The sequence below is a fragment of the Pongo pygmaeus genome, chromosome 15, assembly GCF_028885625.2.
Source record: "Pongo pygmaeus isolate AG05252 chromosome 15, NHGRI_mPonPyg2-v2.0_pri, whole genome shotgun sequence".
NCBI classification, from domain to species: Eukaryota; Metazoa; Chordata; class Mammalia; order Primates; family Hominidae; genus Pongo; species Pongo pygmaeus.
Genome location: NC_072388.2, coordinates 86440227 through 86456270, shown reverse-complemented (window position 1 = coordinate 86456270; position 16044 = coordinate 86440227). Strand labels below are relative to the sequence as shown.

The 16044-nt window shown below is 34.5% G+C and overlaps 1 protein-coding gene across 5 annotated transcripts in view; it reads left to right on the top strand.

Moving 5' to 3' along the window:
* The window catches only part of LOC129012220 (uncharacterized), a 320478-nt gene that overhangs the window by 281402 nt on the left and 23032 nt on the right, over positions 1-16044 (top strand). For 4 of the 5 annotated variants that reach the window (XM_054447703.2, XM_054447701.2, XM_054447702.2 and 1 more), the window contains exon 4: positions 7949-8020. In XM_054447703.2, coding sequence (XP_054303678.2) covers positions 7949-8020 — 72 coding nt within the window. Of the gene's footprint in view, positions 1-4430; positions 4518-7169; positions 7220-7948; positions 8021-15087; positions 15169-16044 lie in introns of those variants that run through there. The other variant, XR_008493582.2, reaches the window with a different exon arrangement.

Below are 16044 nucleotides of genomic sequence, written 5' to 3'. Positions count from 1 at the left end.
ATATATCTAGCCAAATAAAAATTCAAAATATACAATAAAATAAAAACAAAGAAGATGAATGACAAAATATATTTTAGTTGCATGGCAGAATGTTATTCTAAATATTGGGTAAGTTCATAAAAATCAAGGAAAAGAATAACAATCAAAATCGTTACCTATAAAGACATGTAATTAATATACTCACGAAAGAAGGCGGATGACAAACAAAGATGAATACATTCTACTGCCAAATCAAGTAAATTAATCATACTCCTCTTTTGTATACATATTATAAAACTTTTAAAAATAATGATTTCTAGAAGCATCTTCAATGCTCAAAAATAAGAAAATGTTAAATTATGTGCCAGTTTTGCTATTTTTAGCAGGTAGCTCTTATCATGAAATGCTTTGTAGCATAAAAAATTTATATACTATGCAACATTAAAAAGTCATTAAAAAGAATGAAATAGATATATATGCTGACATTGACATAGAAAGATAGGCAACAAGTACTATTAGGTGAAAAAATTCAAATAGGAGATGTCATGTTTATTTCTCATTAAGTAGAATACAGGCACACATACATAATAGTATATGCTATTGTGAGTACATACATAAATATATGGATAGATTTGCATGGAAAATTACTAAAGAAATACTCAGAATTTCTGACAGCAATTCCAGACATGAAATGGGTGGAAGCCTCATTAAATTTATATCTTTTAAATCAACTAATCGTTATGTTCATTGAAATGATTTTTAGGAAAAGTTTTTTTTAATGCAGAGAATCAGGCATTCTCTGTTTTCGTGTTGCTCACTGAAAGCTTTCTGTTAAGTGATTTGGTAATATATGTCAGAGGTCTTAAAATGTGTTCATTCTTTAACTTAGCAAAACCTCTTCTGGACACTTACTTTGAGAAAATACCAATCAGAAAAAAAAATCTATAAGAAAACTCACTTTAGTGTTATTTATGATGGTAGAAACCTGGAAGCAATACAAATATCCAACCCTAAAGTATCAATATTACTTAAAGATTTATGAAATGATATGAAATACTATGCATTCAGTAAAAATTATGTTGTAAAAAAACACTCTAGGGCATTGTTCAAGTTATAATGTTTACAAACTAGGTATCATCTAGCATACAGTGTAATTTCAATTATGTTAAAAATATATTAAACTATAGAAAGGCTGGAGGGATGTGTATGAAATGTTATGGTGTTTATGTCTGGATAATTATATTATGGCTTTTTATATTCTTATATGTGTTTTTCAAAATACTCCTAATATTCCCTAAAAACATGCCATATTTTACCATTAAAATAATCTTATTTTATTATATAACAAGATATACTTATTGTAGAAATATTTTAAAACACAGAAAATCAGCTAGAGGCAAATATTATTTAATAGTTTTACATATGTTATTATAGATATTTTTATTACTTTATATTTGGTAGGGATAAGTTTATGCTATATACTGTGAGTGCGTGTGTGGCCTTTTTTGTCTAATGTTTCATGAGCATATACCCTTGTAAATATATATTCATTTATAACATAATATGCATTGAAGTTTTATTTCATTATGCAGGTTATCTTAGGTTTTTTTATAGCCATGATATAATGTTGGCTACTTCAGTTATTTACAGGTATTTATTATTATAAAAATGCTACCAGAAAGCATCTGTAGCTAAATCCAATCACAAATCATTAATTATTTCCCAAAGAGAAAATTCTCTAAGCAAAGTTGATATCTCAAAGAAAGTGTACAATGTAGAGACCTTTGATTGACATCGGCAGATTAAATCCGGCAGTTTAAGGCAATTGACACGTCCATGTGCCAGTTTTGCTTTTTTAGTAAGCAGGTTTTATTTGTGTAGTCAAGTAACACATAATATTGTATTTTCCAATGGTTAACAAGTCATCAGTTCAGCTCCCAAGACAATTATTGATCTATAGTAATCCAAATTCTCTAAGGCTTATTAGTAAAATACATGGTGTACTCTAAACTTGGAGCTGGAGTTTCACAAATGACTAAGGTAACATCTCCTCTCCTCAAAATGATTACACTATAATGGGCATACAGATACAAAATAATGTTCATTTTTGATGACATACAATGGCATAATGTAGTAAAGTTGTCTTACGTTTTTTAGAATCATAATGGCACCTATTAGGGCAAGTAAATTCCTGATTCCAACTTATTTGACAAAAGAGTCAGAGAACAAACCAGTAAATATACTTACCTATAGATCCATTTATTAAAATAGTAATATGTTAAACACAGTGACATACTTATATACAATACATGCGTGTGTAGGTTTCATATAAAACCTAGGGATGCCACAATTGTTTTTTCTCATTTTTATTCTGTCAAATCTGTTGATTATGCCTGTCATTATTTTGTAAGCTATGTCTGTTTAAAATCACTATCCACTTAACAAATAGTTATGGACTAACTTGTGTTAACAAAGCACTGAGAATCTAAAGGAAAATGAAATGTGGTACCTGTCCTCAAGGAACCTCATTACAGCCTAGTGAAGGAGACAATGGTCAAAAACTCATATGGATCTCAAGACAGTTCCTGCATTAATATAGAAACTGATCAGCACATGATAATTTTAAACATTAATTTAGTTATCATCCATGCAACATGTATTTACTGAACTCTCTTATTAGGTACTAGGCTCTGTGCTTAATGCAGTAGTAAATAAGAAGACCGCAGACCTGCCTTCCTGGAGAAAGAAATAAGGATATCAATTTAAACAGCTGCATGCATTCTCCTGAATAATGTAGGCTTGAAAGAATTCTCAGTGGGTTCAGGGAATACATTTTAAACTATTTACTTGTTTTTAAGTATGGGCACTCAATGTATGCTTTGTTATGTGACTATTTCAAATTGCAATATGGAAATGCATATAAATCAATGAGTTTTTAAATGCTATTATAAGTAAAATTGCAGAAATAGAGTTAGCAGGGTAATTTCTACTTTAGTTTGGTGGCAAAGAGCAAATTAATGTTCTTTTTCTAAGTGTAAGATTGCAAAGAAAAACAAATGTATTGAAATTATATAATTGCTTTTAAGTTCTTTAAAATACACAACACAATTCAGCTACATATTAAAATTTCCAGGTTAGAGGAGAGACAGAGATAAATATATGAAAAGTGAGACATTGTTTCGGTAATAATTCAAGATACATTATTCTTAGTGTGACTTTTTTTCCTTCCCCATAAAAGTGTCTACAAGTTGATACTAGGTGTCAAAAGGACAGCTTAGTAAGCATGTTTAATGGTATTATGTTATAATACATATCTAGCATAGACTTTTTTGTATTACTTATAATGTGCAAAAACTACAATTATGTATTTTTTGAGTATTATATCACTCAGTCTTATGTATATAGTTCCATATAAAGCAGTTATTTTAAAACATAATGCTCTGAAAATCTTTACTTTCCCTGAAAAATATTTCTGCAACTTATTAAATTCTCATTGATTATAATTTTTTTATCATATGTATTGTTTATAAATTGCCCCAGTGCTTTGTGGAATTAGTGTGAATTTAGTAAGTAGATTTCACATGCTGCAATTTAAAAAAAAATCAACTTAAATTTATGAATGCATTTTTCACACTCCACTTACATAGGTTAATGGATGAGACAAGTTAGTTATGGGATTAGAAAAAATATCAAACAATCATTAGATCAAAAGGAAAAAAATCTTTGATAATCAACTGGTCAATGGCCTTAATTAAATAGTACACATCACTGTAATATTATAAAGCATTAATTTAGGAATTTTAGTTTGTTCTTAGTGCACTGTATTTTAGTAATGGCATTACAAAATATTAAAAACACAATTTAGTTTATTTTTCATTTGAGGGAGACTTAATGATGTTGAGAAGTACGTAGTGCTAAGAAATTATAAAAGATATGCTCTCTTCTTTAATGGAGTCATTAAAGACTATTTTGGTTTTGGTGCTTATTTTACAAAAAGTCCTAAAACCAAGAAACTCGAACATTATTTATAAGCCATTATATCCTGTTCATAATAATTACAACTGCACAAGAAGTGGAAGAGGAGGAGAAGGAAATGACATAGGTTGATGAGCTTATTAAAATGTTTAAAAATCTTTTAGGAATATGATTTGAGTGGTATCACTCTTCCAATCTGCTTCAGCTTTTCACATCCTTGGAGGTAAGCCTGGAAAAAAGAGACTTCATTAAAAGAGCTTAGAACATGGTAGGTGACTCAGGTGGAAGGGGACACAGATCATGGCTCTAGGGAGAGGGTTTTGTCAATGACTAGGCAGGACCTGACTCAAGAAGGCCAAGGATTTTGTAACTCTTACATTTCCAGGAAGAAAACCTAAGTCCTGACCAAAATCAACATTGAAGTATCCTTGAATGCTCTGGGGAAATGAGAGTAGGAAGCTGAGATGGGATGGACATATTCAATGGCTTGCTCCTGGTTTTCCATCTCCAAGACGATCTTCAGGTCCCATCCTGGAAAAGCTAGACACTAAATCTGAACTTAGGTGATGAATATGCTTCTTACAACTGTGATATGTAAAACAGATTTCATGATTCTTTGCTCCAGACTCTGACCTAATCCTTTCCATATATCTCATGTAGAAAAGCTGCACCTTGTTGCTCAAGCCAAGAACCCAGAAGTCTTTCTTCTTTCTCTTTCTTTTTACTTTTCTTTCTTTCAACCCAGAAGTCTTCCTTCCTTCCTTCCTTCCTTCCTTCCTTCCTTCCTTCCTTCCTCTTTCTTTCTCTCTCTCCCCCCTCCCTCCCTTCCTCCCTCTTTCTTTTTCTTTCTTCTTTCCTTCCTTCCTTTCTCTCTCTTCCCCCCTTCCTCCCTCTTTCTTTCCTTCTTTCCTTCCTTTCTTCTTCTTTTTCTTTCTCCCCCCTCCCTCCCACTCATTCTTTTTCTTTTCTTTCTCTTTTTCTTTCTCTCACTTTCTCTCTCTTTTTCTTCCTCTCACTTTTTCTTTCTTCCTTTCCTTTTTTCTTTCTTTCTTTTCTTATTTCACTCTCTCTCTTTCTCTCTCACTTTCTCTTTCTTTTTCTCCTTTCTTCTTTTTCTCTCACTTTCTTTCTTTTCCTTTCATTATAACTGATTCTGCATTTCTGACTGCTCAAGCTTCAAAATGTATTTTGTATCTTTCCAGTTCCCTCTAGCTCCTCTGCCACCACTCTAGTCCAAGCCAGTTTGGAAAAAGTGGCTGGCATATAATAGGTCCTTCATAAAATATTTGTTGAATGAATAAATGTTATGGTACTTGGACTTGCCCCTACCCCTCTTTTTTCTTATCTATACTCCACACTTCTGAAAAGACAAATCAGATAATGTTACTTCTCTGCTACAAATATTTAATGGCTTCCACCTCTTGGAAATCTATTTTGCTCATTACTGTGACCTACAAACTCTGCACACTCTACTTCTTGCTCACTTCTCCATTATCTTGTTCCATGCCTTAGAATTCTTGCTTTCTGCTCTACAAATACACAGGTTTCTTTTCTTCCTTAAGCATATCTATCTATTATTGCTACAATGTTTTTGGATGTTCAGCTTCCTCTGCCTGAAATACATATATTTTTCTATTTTTGAATGGTTGGTTTAGTCTTATTTTTGAAATCATAGTCCCAATGTCATTTCTCCAGAAAGACCTTCCTTAACCTCCTCGAAAGTTTTTTTCTCCAGTTACTTTACATTACATTACATTTCTTAACTTACAACTCTGGAGGTCACAAATCTGAACTATCTTGATTTGTTCTGGCTTGTACAAGAAGAAAATCAAGGCATTTGTTCTCTGGGCTCTTATTGAGAGACAGAGATTCTGGGGAAGAATCCATTTTGTAACTCACTCAAATTGTTGGCAGAATCCATTTCTTTGCAGTTTGTTTGTTTTAGATGAAGTCTCACTCTGTCACCCAGGCTGGAGTGCAATGGTGTGATCTCGGCTTACTGCAACCTCTGCCTTACAGGTTCAAGCAATTCTCCTGCCTCAGCCTCCCTGAGTAGCTAGCATTACAGGCACCCACTACCAGGCCCGGCTAATTTTTGTATTTTTGGTAGAGACAGGGTTTCCTCGTGTTGGCCAGGCTGGTCTCGAACTCCTGACCTCAAGTGATCCACCTGCCTTGGCCTCCCAAAGTGCTGGGATTACAGGTGTGAGCCACCGTGCCTGGCAGACAGTTCTTCCTTTCCTTGTTATCTGTCAACCAAGGTATGCTCTCTGATTAATGACCTAAATCTCAGGGTTTGATTGAATAACCAGCAGACTGGAATCTTTGGGGGACATATTTAAAATTCTACCTCTCACAGGGAAGGTGATAAAACTTAGAAGTATATGCATTTAAGCAACTGCTTTTCTTCAAAGTTTTATGATAGAAAAAAGAAAGGAACTGTTGAACAAAGTAGGACCAATAGAAATATAGAAATGTCATTTGGTTTGTTAAGAGACACACTAGAAGATAACATTGTCTTAAAGTTAGAGAAAGAGTGAGTGAATCTTGTCAAAATGCTACAGAGAAGAAACTATGGCATTTGAAAATTAAGATGTCAATCATGACTTTTGAAAAAGCAATTTCAAAAGGATGGTATGGCCTGATTTTAGTAGTTTAAGGATGATTTGCATGTTATGAAATTGAGCAGGAATGTTTACAGTACTATTTTCAGCAGACTGATAAGAAAATAACAGAAAAATGGTGAAGTGGCAATGCTCTTTGGTGGGGATAATTGTTGGAACAATATATTTTTCTTCAAACCAGAAGCTTGCTCCTCTGAAGATGCAGCTCATAAAATAAAACTGGGCCTAAAAGTCTTGCTATATTATTTCCTTTAGTGATTCAGAAATATCTAGAGCCACATTTAGAAATGTATTATGTAAACTATATCAGTACACAAACTTTGGAGGACAGCTTTTATAAAACAAATGAGAGCTCTGTATTAATATGCAAAGATATTAAAACAAAATTCTTAGTGTACACTAAAAGCCACACACAATAGAAAAGGAAAGCAACAGTTATCTTGGGATTAAAACCAACTTGATTTAAACTCTTATCAAAATGAGATTTCAACTCTTTATATAAAGTTCTCATGATGTTATTTCCTACCACTCATTTTCCCGTGAAGCTAAGTCCCACACAATTTTTCTACATTTTTGAACTTTTTTTTTCAGATGGGCAACTGATGGTCAGACTCCAGTGGTTCTTCAAAACTTTCTAGGAGGTAAACAAGATGAAAGGGAAAGCACACAAATTTGCTGGTATGCATTTGCAAGAAGTAAATGGGTGCCATCTGTTAGAAGATTTCATTTGCTGCCTAATTAATTCTCCCATGTTCCCTGGTACACCCATGCAAAGCTCATAGATACAATTGGAAAAGGGAACAGATGGTGTCTTTCAGTTATCTATTGACTACTGTGATCTTCTTGCTAATTAATCTAAATAAAGCACCCATTACTTAATCTTAAACAAAAATTCAACCAGATAAGATTTTGGGGTATATCATTAAAAAACCATTTTCTTTTGTTTGCATTTGCAAAAAGCATCCTGGTATTGACCTCAAGTTGCAAGGATTCAAAGAAGATTCAAAGAAGTTACAGAAGCATCCGCATCAGTCAGAATGTTTTGTCCTCAAATCCATCATAAGTGGATCTTCAAACCATTAGTATTAGAACTCTGATCAGATGACAACTGCCAGAGATTGTCTGAATTTTTAAAATTTCAGATTTACTTTCATTAAAAATCCAAGCAATATTTTGTTAGTGAAATCTAACATTATGTACTCCAAATTTGGGTATTTGAGACGTATATTCCTAATTTGCTTTACTAGTGTTAATAAATGTTTGCTTCTCCTTTAAAATTACTGAATATTTGGGTTTTTAAAAATATCTTTAACTGATTTTGACCTTTACATTTAAACTACATTTATGTTCCTCGTTATCCTCCTTTTTAGGAATTTGGAAAACATGAACCCTGGAATTTGGAGGAGTCACTTCCACTGGAAAATACTTTTATATTATTTATAGTAAGTAGAGAATGCTTAAAAATCATTAGTATCATTTCATATAGCTGGATAAATAATAATTATGAATTATTACAGAAAACAAACTCAAAAATATATTTCAATAGTTTTTGGGGGAACAGGTGGTTTTTGGTTACATGGGGATAATTTCTTTAGTGGTGATTTCTGAGATTTTGGTGCACCCATCACCCAAGCAGTTTACCCCATATCCAATGTGTAGTCTTTCATCCCTCACTGCCCCCCCAACCTTTTCCCCATGAGTCCCTGAAGTACATTGTATCATTCTTATGCCTTTGTGTCCTCATAGCTTAGCTCACACTTATAAGTGAGAACATACGATGTTTGGTTTTGCACTCCTGAGTTACTTCACTCAAAAATAATGGTCTCCAATTTATCCAGGTTGTTGAGAATGCCATTATTTCATTCCTTTTTATGGCTGAGTAGTATTCTATGGTGTATATACACCATATTTTCTTTAATCACTCATTGGTTAACAGACATTTATGTTAGTTCCATATCTTTGCTTTTGCGAATTGTGCTGCTATAAACATGTGTGTGCATGTGTCTTTTTCATATAATGACTTATTTTCCTTTGGGTAGATACCCAGTAGTGGGATTGCTGGATAGAATGGTAGCTCTACTTTAGTTATTTAAGGAATCTCTATACTGCTTAGAAAACAAACTCAATTTAGCTTCAATAGGGTATGTTTTTTTATTTTAAAAGAAGTAATTACCCTAATGATAAGGTGATTCTATTTCAGAAATACATAAAAGCATTTTAACAGCAAACAATTTAGGTTCTTTCCAACAATGTAAGATGATTTTATATTCGCTGGCCCCTAGAACTTCAGTAAGTCAGGCAGTTTAATTATCTATTTAGTGTAACATTTTTCTTGGGAAATAGCAATTTGGTGAATAATTGATTCCTTAGAAGTTCCATTTTTCTCTATAGTTCAGTTATAACACTCATCGTACTGTATTGCTATTCATCTTTTATTTTACATGACTAACTCTTTCATAAGTCTGAGAGGTTGGTTCCGGAAATCAGAGACCAAATCTAATTTATCTTTTTATCCCCAGCATCTAGAGATGTGCTTGGCACATTGTCGGGGGTCTATGAATGTTGTCCAAATGAATGAATGATCAAATTTTACCAGAAAGAGTGATGATAGGATGTAAGACAACCTTAGAATATATTTTATTCAGGAAAAGAAAAATGAAGCTGATTATTTGGTGAACATGAGGAAACTCAAAATATTCCTCTTTTTTTAAAAAAAAAAAGTTTCATTCATTTCCATGTCAAAATGTTTCACTTCTGTTGTTTCACTATGGTTTATGCTTCAGAGATGTAATACACCCTAAAGCAGCTCTCTGTAAAGTTCTTAGCTTGGCATGCCTTTTGATTGCTTCCTGCAGTGAAGTGCAGTAGAGAGGAAGCATAGTATTAGCTTCCTCTATCTTGAGCCATTCTGACCATGGCCTGGGACTGCCATCGCCCGTATCTGCCACTTGCATCTCAACTTGAACAAATGCCAAGTCCCTGCCTCCAACCTAAAATATTTTTTTCTTCTCCTCTCTGACCACAAATTAATACATGTCTGAGATCCCGATCTTGTTCTTACCAGATTCTCCACCTACCAGGTTTCTATATATGGAAATAACTTAAACAACAACAAACTGAGTAAGAAGGTGCCTTAGCTAGAGCTGTTGCCTAGTTTAATTATTCTGTCAAATTCACCTGCAGCACCTCTGACGAATAATATCACAGGCTCTTCTTGGTCTGTTCATTAGGAGGGACTTCGTCATCTTAAAATATTCATTCTAGTGCAATTCAGCACTTTATGACATTCTTTCTAATACTAAGCCAAAATATATTACTTCCTAACATGTTTGTGAGATATTCTCTAGAAGATCATATTACAAATCTAAAGATAGGCCATCCACATCTGAATAGGACTTTCTGATAATTTAAGTTACCTGACATTTAGAATTCTTCAGGAGTATCCTTCATGCAGAGAGGAAATAAGAAGCACTTAATGAATAATAAGAATTGGCAGGAGAAAGAATCCCAAAAAATCATTGTCTTTAATCACATCGAAGTTAAGGAACATCAATTAGACTAGTATTGCATTTAAGACACATAAATGTATAAGACATTATGATTTCTTTGTATGCAAACAAAATTGCAATGCAAACCTTGCCTAAAAATGTGATAATGATAAAAACTGAGTATAGACTACAATCGGCAAGGCAAAATTACATAGAATTTTTAAAAATCAAAGTAAATTTAAAAATTTCATGGGAGGAAAAAGCCACATACTATGACAATATTTGAATGGATAAGCAAATGCATAAATAAGTTAATTTATGTAGGAATTAATGGTTAGGGGAAATAATGGAGAGAGGAATGGATGTAGAAGCAAATGCATAAATAAGTTAATTTATGTAGGAATTAATGGTTAGGGGAAATAATGGAGAGAGGAAGGGATGTAGAAGCAGGGGAATTTCAGGCAATGTCAAAATTCAAAGGCAGGTGAACTACGTATAAAATGTCTAATTATAATGCAGTAGACTAATACTTTTGAATATAATTTTGAGGAATTGTATTTAATTACCAATGGAAATTTTAATTCAGGTGCTGTCATAATCTATTTATTTATCTATCTATTGAGATATTTTTGTGACAACTTAATCCTGCAATCAGCTAAAGAAAATCATTCTTCTATTGGTTGAGCTGTCCTTAGTTTAAGCTACTTTTGGCTAGTAACTTACTGACATGGAGATTTAGTAGAAAGAGATTCCTTAGATTAATTAAAACTCGACATTAAGAATAGCCATCACATTTATTGATCCTGTGCTATATGTCAGGCATCGTGTTAAACAGTTTGCATTGCATCATCATACCTAATCCTCACAACGACTGTATCAAAAAGGAATTGTTGTGCAATTTCCTAAATATTAAAACCTGAGATACGGGGAGGTTGAGTAAATTGCCCAAGGTCACAGTTCATAAGCAGTATAGCTGGGGTGCAAACTTCAGTACCCTGATTCTGGAGCAATAATTTCGAAGTGCAATATCATGGTAGTTTCACATCTTTGCTAGGAAATCAGGGCATATAGACAAATGCCTTTGAGATATCTATATTTCTACTTTCTAGTCCATTTTTCTCATAACATTTGAAGGCACATGCAGCAAGGCTAAGAGAATGTAGACAACCACAAGGCAGGGGTGGAGGGGAGAAAGGAACAAAGGGAGGTAAATACTCAAACATTTAATGATAAATGCAGATATTTCAGATTATCATATGCAGGTTTCAGGGCTGGTGGTTCCCCCCTATTTGAGGCAGTACAAGATGCTGTGAAGCCCAGGGCTCAGGGAGATGGGTGAGCAGTCCACTTGCCCTTGCCAGGCAGAGACCTTCTGCCTTCATTTGTCATGCTTCGGTAGTGACTGGCTCTGTGTCCTGTAATTTTCCCTGCCGAGTGACTGTGGCTTCCGAGTGAGTGCTTTCAGGTTGGACAGTCACGAATCAAGGGTCAAGGAAATCTATCACTGAATGGGTGTGCTCTGCTTTATTCTAAAGAATGTTCTTTTTTAGAGAAGAAACTAGTCCCTGAGAAGTTATTTTTCACTTTGCATAAAAACAAAAAAAAACAAGCAACAAAAAACCCTAAGCCTTCTAATTTAATTGAATATAATAAAATTCTTAATCAAGAACAAATCTGGTACAGTGCCTGGCAGGTGGAAAAGCCTCAATAAATATAACTTTTATTGGATTGTAAAGGAGAGAGATATCAATTTGGTCCTGAAATTGTAGAGTGATAGCCGAAAGAATTTTTATACTTATCCTTCCTTCCCCAATTTAAGATATTATCAGTCAGAAGAAACAATTGATGCATTAACATATTTTGGGAGGAAAAAACTTGTGATAATTACATGTAGATAATTCAGTTTAAACAATGTTAAAATATGAAAATACATGCATCTTAGCATTGATTAAAGAGGGGAACACGTTTCTGAGCATTCGGTTACAGTCCCCAATTTTGATGAAGGCATCATGGTTGGACCAGTGAAGAATTAAAAAAAAAAATAAGACGTGCTTCCACTCCTTAATATTATAAATCCTTGAGTAAATGAAAATGCATCTATGAACCATAGTGACTGTTCCACCTGGTTATTTAAAAACATTGATTTGTAAGGATAGTAAGAATTTTGTCCATCTGAAGCTCGATTAAAATGACGGATCTCTAGTTTCAGCGCAGAAGAGGTACAAAAGATATTTATAAACATACTGTTATTCCAAAATTGTAAAATCCATCTCCCATTTTGGTACACAGCTTATTAAACTTTTGGATGATTAAGCCAAGAAAGAATTAAAAACAGCAGTTTTCTTTTGTTTCTGTAGCAAATCCCTAATAACATTGTTATAGCCTGTCTGAGGCAAGGGATTAAATCTTAGTTTATTTCAACATTCTAGTTTCCCTGTTTGTCCATTTATGTATTCTAGTAAATATCTATCTTCATCACTACTGAAGATAAACTACTTGTATTCCTATCTTACTCTTCATGAGAAATTCCAGATATTGCTACAAATAAAAGAGAATAAGGAGAGGAGTCAAGTATGATGATGGTGTTTTAGATACTGTACAGTATATTTCTAGACCATTAACAAGCAAAAAGAATATAAACAATAGCAGAACCTATAAAAGCACAAAAAGGCAGGACATTAGAGTTTAAAGAATGTTCTTGTCATTGTATTACTGGAATCTGCTACAAATACATGCCCAGGGGAGTAGTCAGTTTTTTAATTCCTGTTGTTATGAGTTGACTATTCTGGGTGCAGTATTCAGAAGAGTCTGAGAGAGGGAGCCATTTGGAGTCTCTGGTCATTTGGTGAGGATTATTATAAAGTGAGATGCGAAATCACAGCAGGTTCCATATAAGATATCACGACATTCTCGGAAACCCAAGAATACTCAGAAATGTTTGGCTGTCTATACATAAAGTTTTCTTCATCTGAAAACTTCTAAGCATTTCTCAAGGATTTATACTGCAGATCTCAACCCTTGATGTAATGGAAGTACAATCTGTGGTTAAATAACATTACATAATGAGATCACATTAAAACAAGATGAGTTTTGGAGAAGACTTACCTGACCAAGTAATATAACAAGCAAGGATAGAACATAGGCTATCATTCTTAATCTTGCAGCCAATTAATGATGTCCTTTATCTTCCACCTATTTTTTCTTCTCTTATTTTGATGGGTAATGCAATGATTGTGAATCTTGCTTAGTAAGAAAGCCCTTACGTTTCTTTTTTTAAGTGGTTCCTGGTAGATCTGTCTGACAGCATAATGGCAATCTTTGTTAGGTTTTGTCTAAGTGCTTATTATAACAAGAGTTCATGCTGAGTTCTATTCATACTCCTCCTCCTCTATTTCATAGTAGTAACACTATCTGCCTTTGATCCTCAGGGTACATTAATCTGCATAGACTGCCATAACAGAATACCAAGGCATGGGTGGTTTAAACAACAGAAATATTTTTTTTCTGGTGGCTATAAGATCAGTGCTCCCACTGTTGGCTTCTGGCTTCTCTATTCCTGGCTTTCAGACAGCCACCTTCTCCCTGTGTTCTCAAATGGCTTTTTCTCTGTGCCCAGGCAGAAAGACAGAGTTCTCTGGTGTCTTTTCTTTTTTATAAGGACACCAGTCTTACCAGATTAGGATCTCATCTTTCGGACCTCAATCAACCTTAATTATTTTCCTAAAGGCCCTATCTCCAAACACAGTTGCATTGGGGTTTAGGGCTTCAACATATGAATTTGACAGGGAGACGCAATTCAGTCCATAACACAAGATCTATCGCCTCAGTCAATTTTATGAAATACTGTTTTCTTAAGCCTAGTTTTGAGGATTGAGGACACTTGTGTCAACATGTCTTAACTGTTTTACCAGGAAGTTCTTGCCAAGAAAGATAAAGCTGTATACTAACAAATAACCCCACTGCTTCAGGAAATTCTTGCAAACCAAATTACCTGAGCAAATAGCTTACTCATCTGGTCAAACAGCTTCCTTATCAGACAACAGTTTCCTTATCAAGAATTGTCTCCAATTCCTCACCTCATTGTGCTTACGAATTTTAAACTATTAGGTCATGAATTTTGCCCAGTTTCAACCAGTTTCCCTCTTTGAAAGATCTGCCTTAAACCACTTTGGCCCAAAACAAAAATCATATATATATATATATATATATACATATATTCTTCCCTAAATTCTTCTTTCTGTGTCTCTATAGAGAATCTGTGAAGGTGACTTTAGCCTTTGCTGCTGTGAGTTTAAAACTTTGGTTTCCTTGAGTCACAGGTTTCTTTGGTAGTCTTTTGTGGGGAGTTGAGAGTCAACATTTCATAGTGGTCAGAATAACCAGTTTTCAACTTAGTGGAATCTTTATCATGCCACACAGGTAAAAGCATTCTTCTGGTATGTACTAGCAACTTCTAAGTGAGATCATAGTATGACAATGGAAAATAAAACTTTAGAGGCCAGGCAAGGTGGCTCACGCCTATAATCCCAGCCCTTTGGGAGGCTGAGGTGGGTAGATCACGAGGTCAGGAGATCGAGACCATCCTGGCTAACATGGTGAAACCCCGTCTGTACTAAAAATGCAAAAAACTAGCCGGGCGTGGTGGCAGGTGCCTGTAGTCCCAGCTACTCGGGAGGCTGAGGCAGGAGAATGGTGTGAACCCGGGAGGCGGAGCTTGCAATGAGCCGAGATCACGCGACTGCACTCCAGCCTGGGTGACAGGGCAAGACTCTGTCTCAAAAAACAAACAAACAAAAAAAACTTTAGAAAGCAGTTTGTTAGCTATAACCAGGAGAGGTTCCGCTCTTACTTTCATCCTTTCGGTTCCTTCACCTTCACCTGTATATTATGACTATGAGAAAAATGACTGCCCCATTTCCATTAACCTTCAGTCTGTGACTGACTATTTTCATTTGTAAGTTGAGAAGAGAAAAAATCCAATTGCCTTATTTTAAGTCTATGTCAATCAGCTATGATTCTAGTTGCAGGGTCATCTACAGGGACCTCTGAGGTGCTGCCCAGTGGATTGAGGCTGTTTCTACAAAATTGTGACAGAAAAGGTGAGGAACAGTGACAGCTGATGTTCACTGTTGGTTTCATAGAGTTAAAGAATTGCTGTCTGAGCATATATCTTTACTATACTTGTAAAAGCCGTATGATGCTTCTCATTGACTGAAACTCAACTTAATGTCTGTAGTGTGGGTTCCCAGACTGTGTATCAAGGCATGCTGGTATGCCAGTGAACTCATAGGGTTGTTGCTGGCATAGTTTAAATATTTGAGGAAAATAGTGATACTTGACATTTGTCGGACACGATGTAAAACACTGGCTCAGGGTAGTTCATAGTTTCCACATTAGCATACGTTAAATTCTTTCAATGACATCATTTCTTTTGAAGCTGTGTTTTTGGTGATTGCAGTGACTAAAAAGCAAATGCCATGTGAAAACTAACATGTAACAGGAAGAGTGATGGCATCCAAACTGACTCCAAGGTTGAAAGATTGTATAGTGTCCCCAGGTACATAAATACCATTAGGCAGTAATTGTGAATAAGAAGGAAACAGATTTTTGTGACTACTTTATCAAACTGCCACTAAGCTCTTAGGATATTACATTCTTATTAGGTTGTTTGTATCTACTTAATAAGTGAAACCCTTAGATGTTTCCTTTGGTCATTAAAAATTTTCTGGGACACTAAACTGAAGAAATGTGGTAACCTCTGTCTTGTAGTGTTTCTCTTCTTATTCCATTTTTTAAAGTCAGAGGTATTCTGTGTTGATAATTTTTTTTTAATTTTTTTTTTGGGGGAAATTGACATCTTTTTATTTATTTATTTATTATTATTATTATTATACTTTAGGTTTTATGGTACATGTGCGCAATGTGCAGGTAAGTTACATATGTATACATGTGCCATGCTGGTGCGCTGCACCCACTAA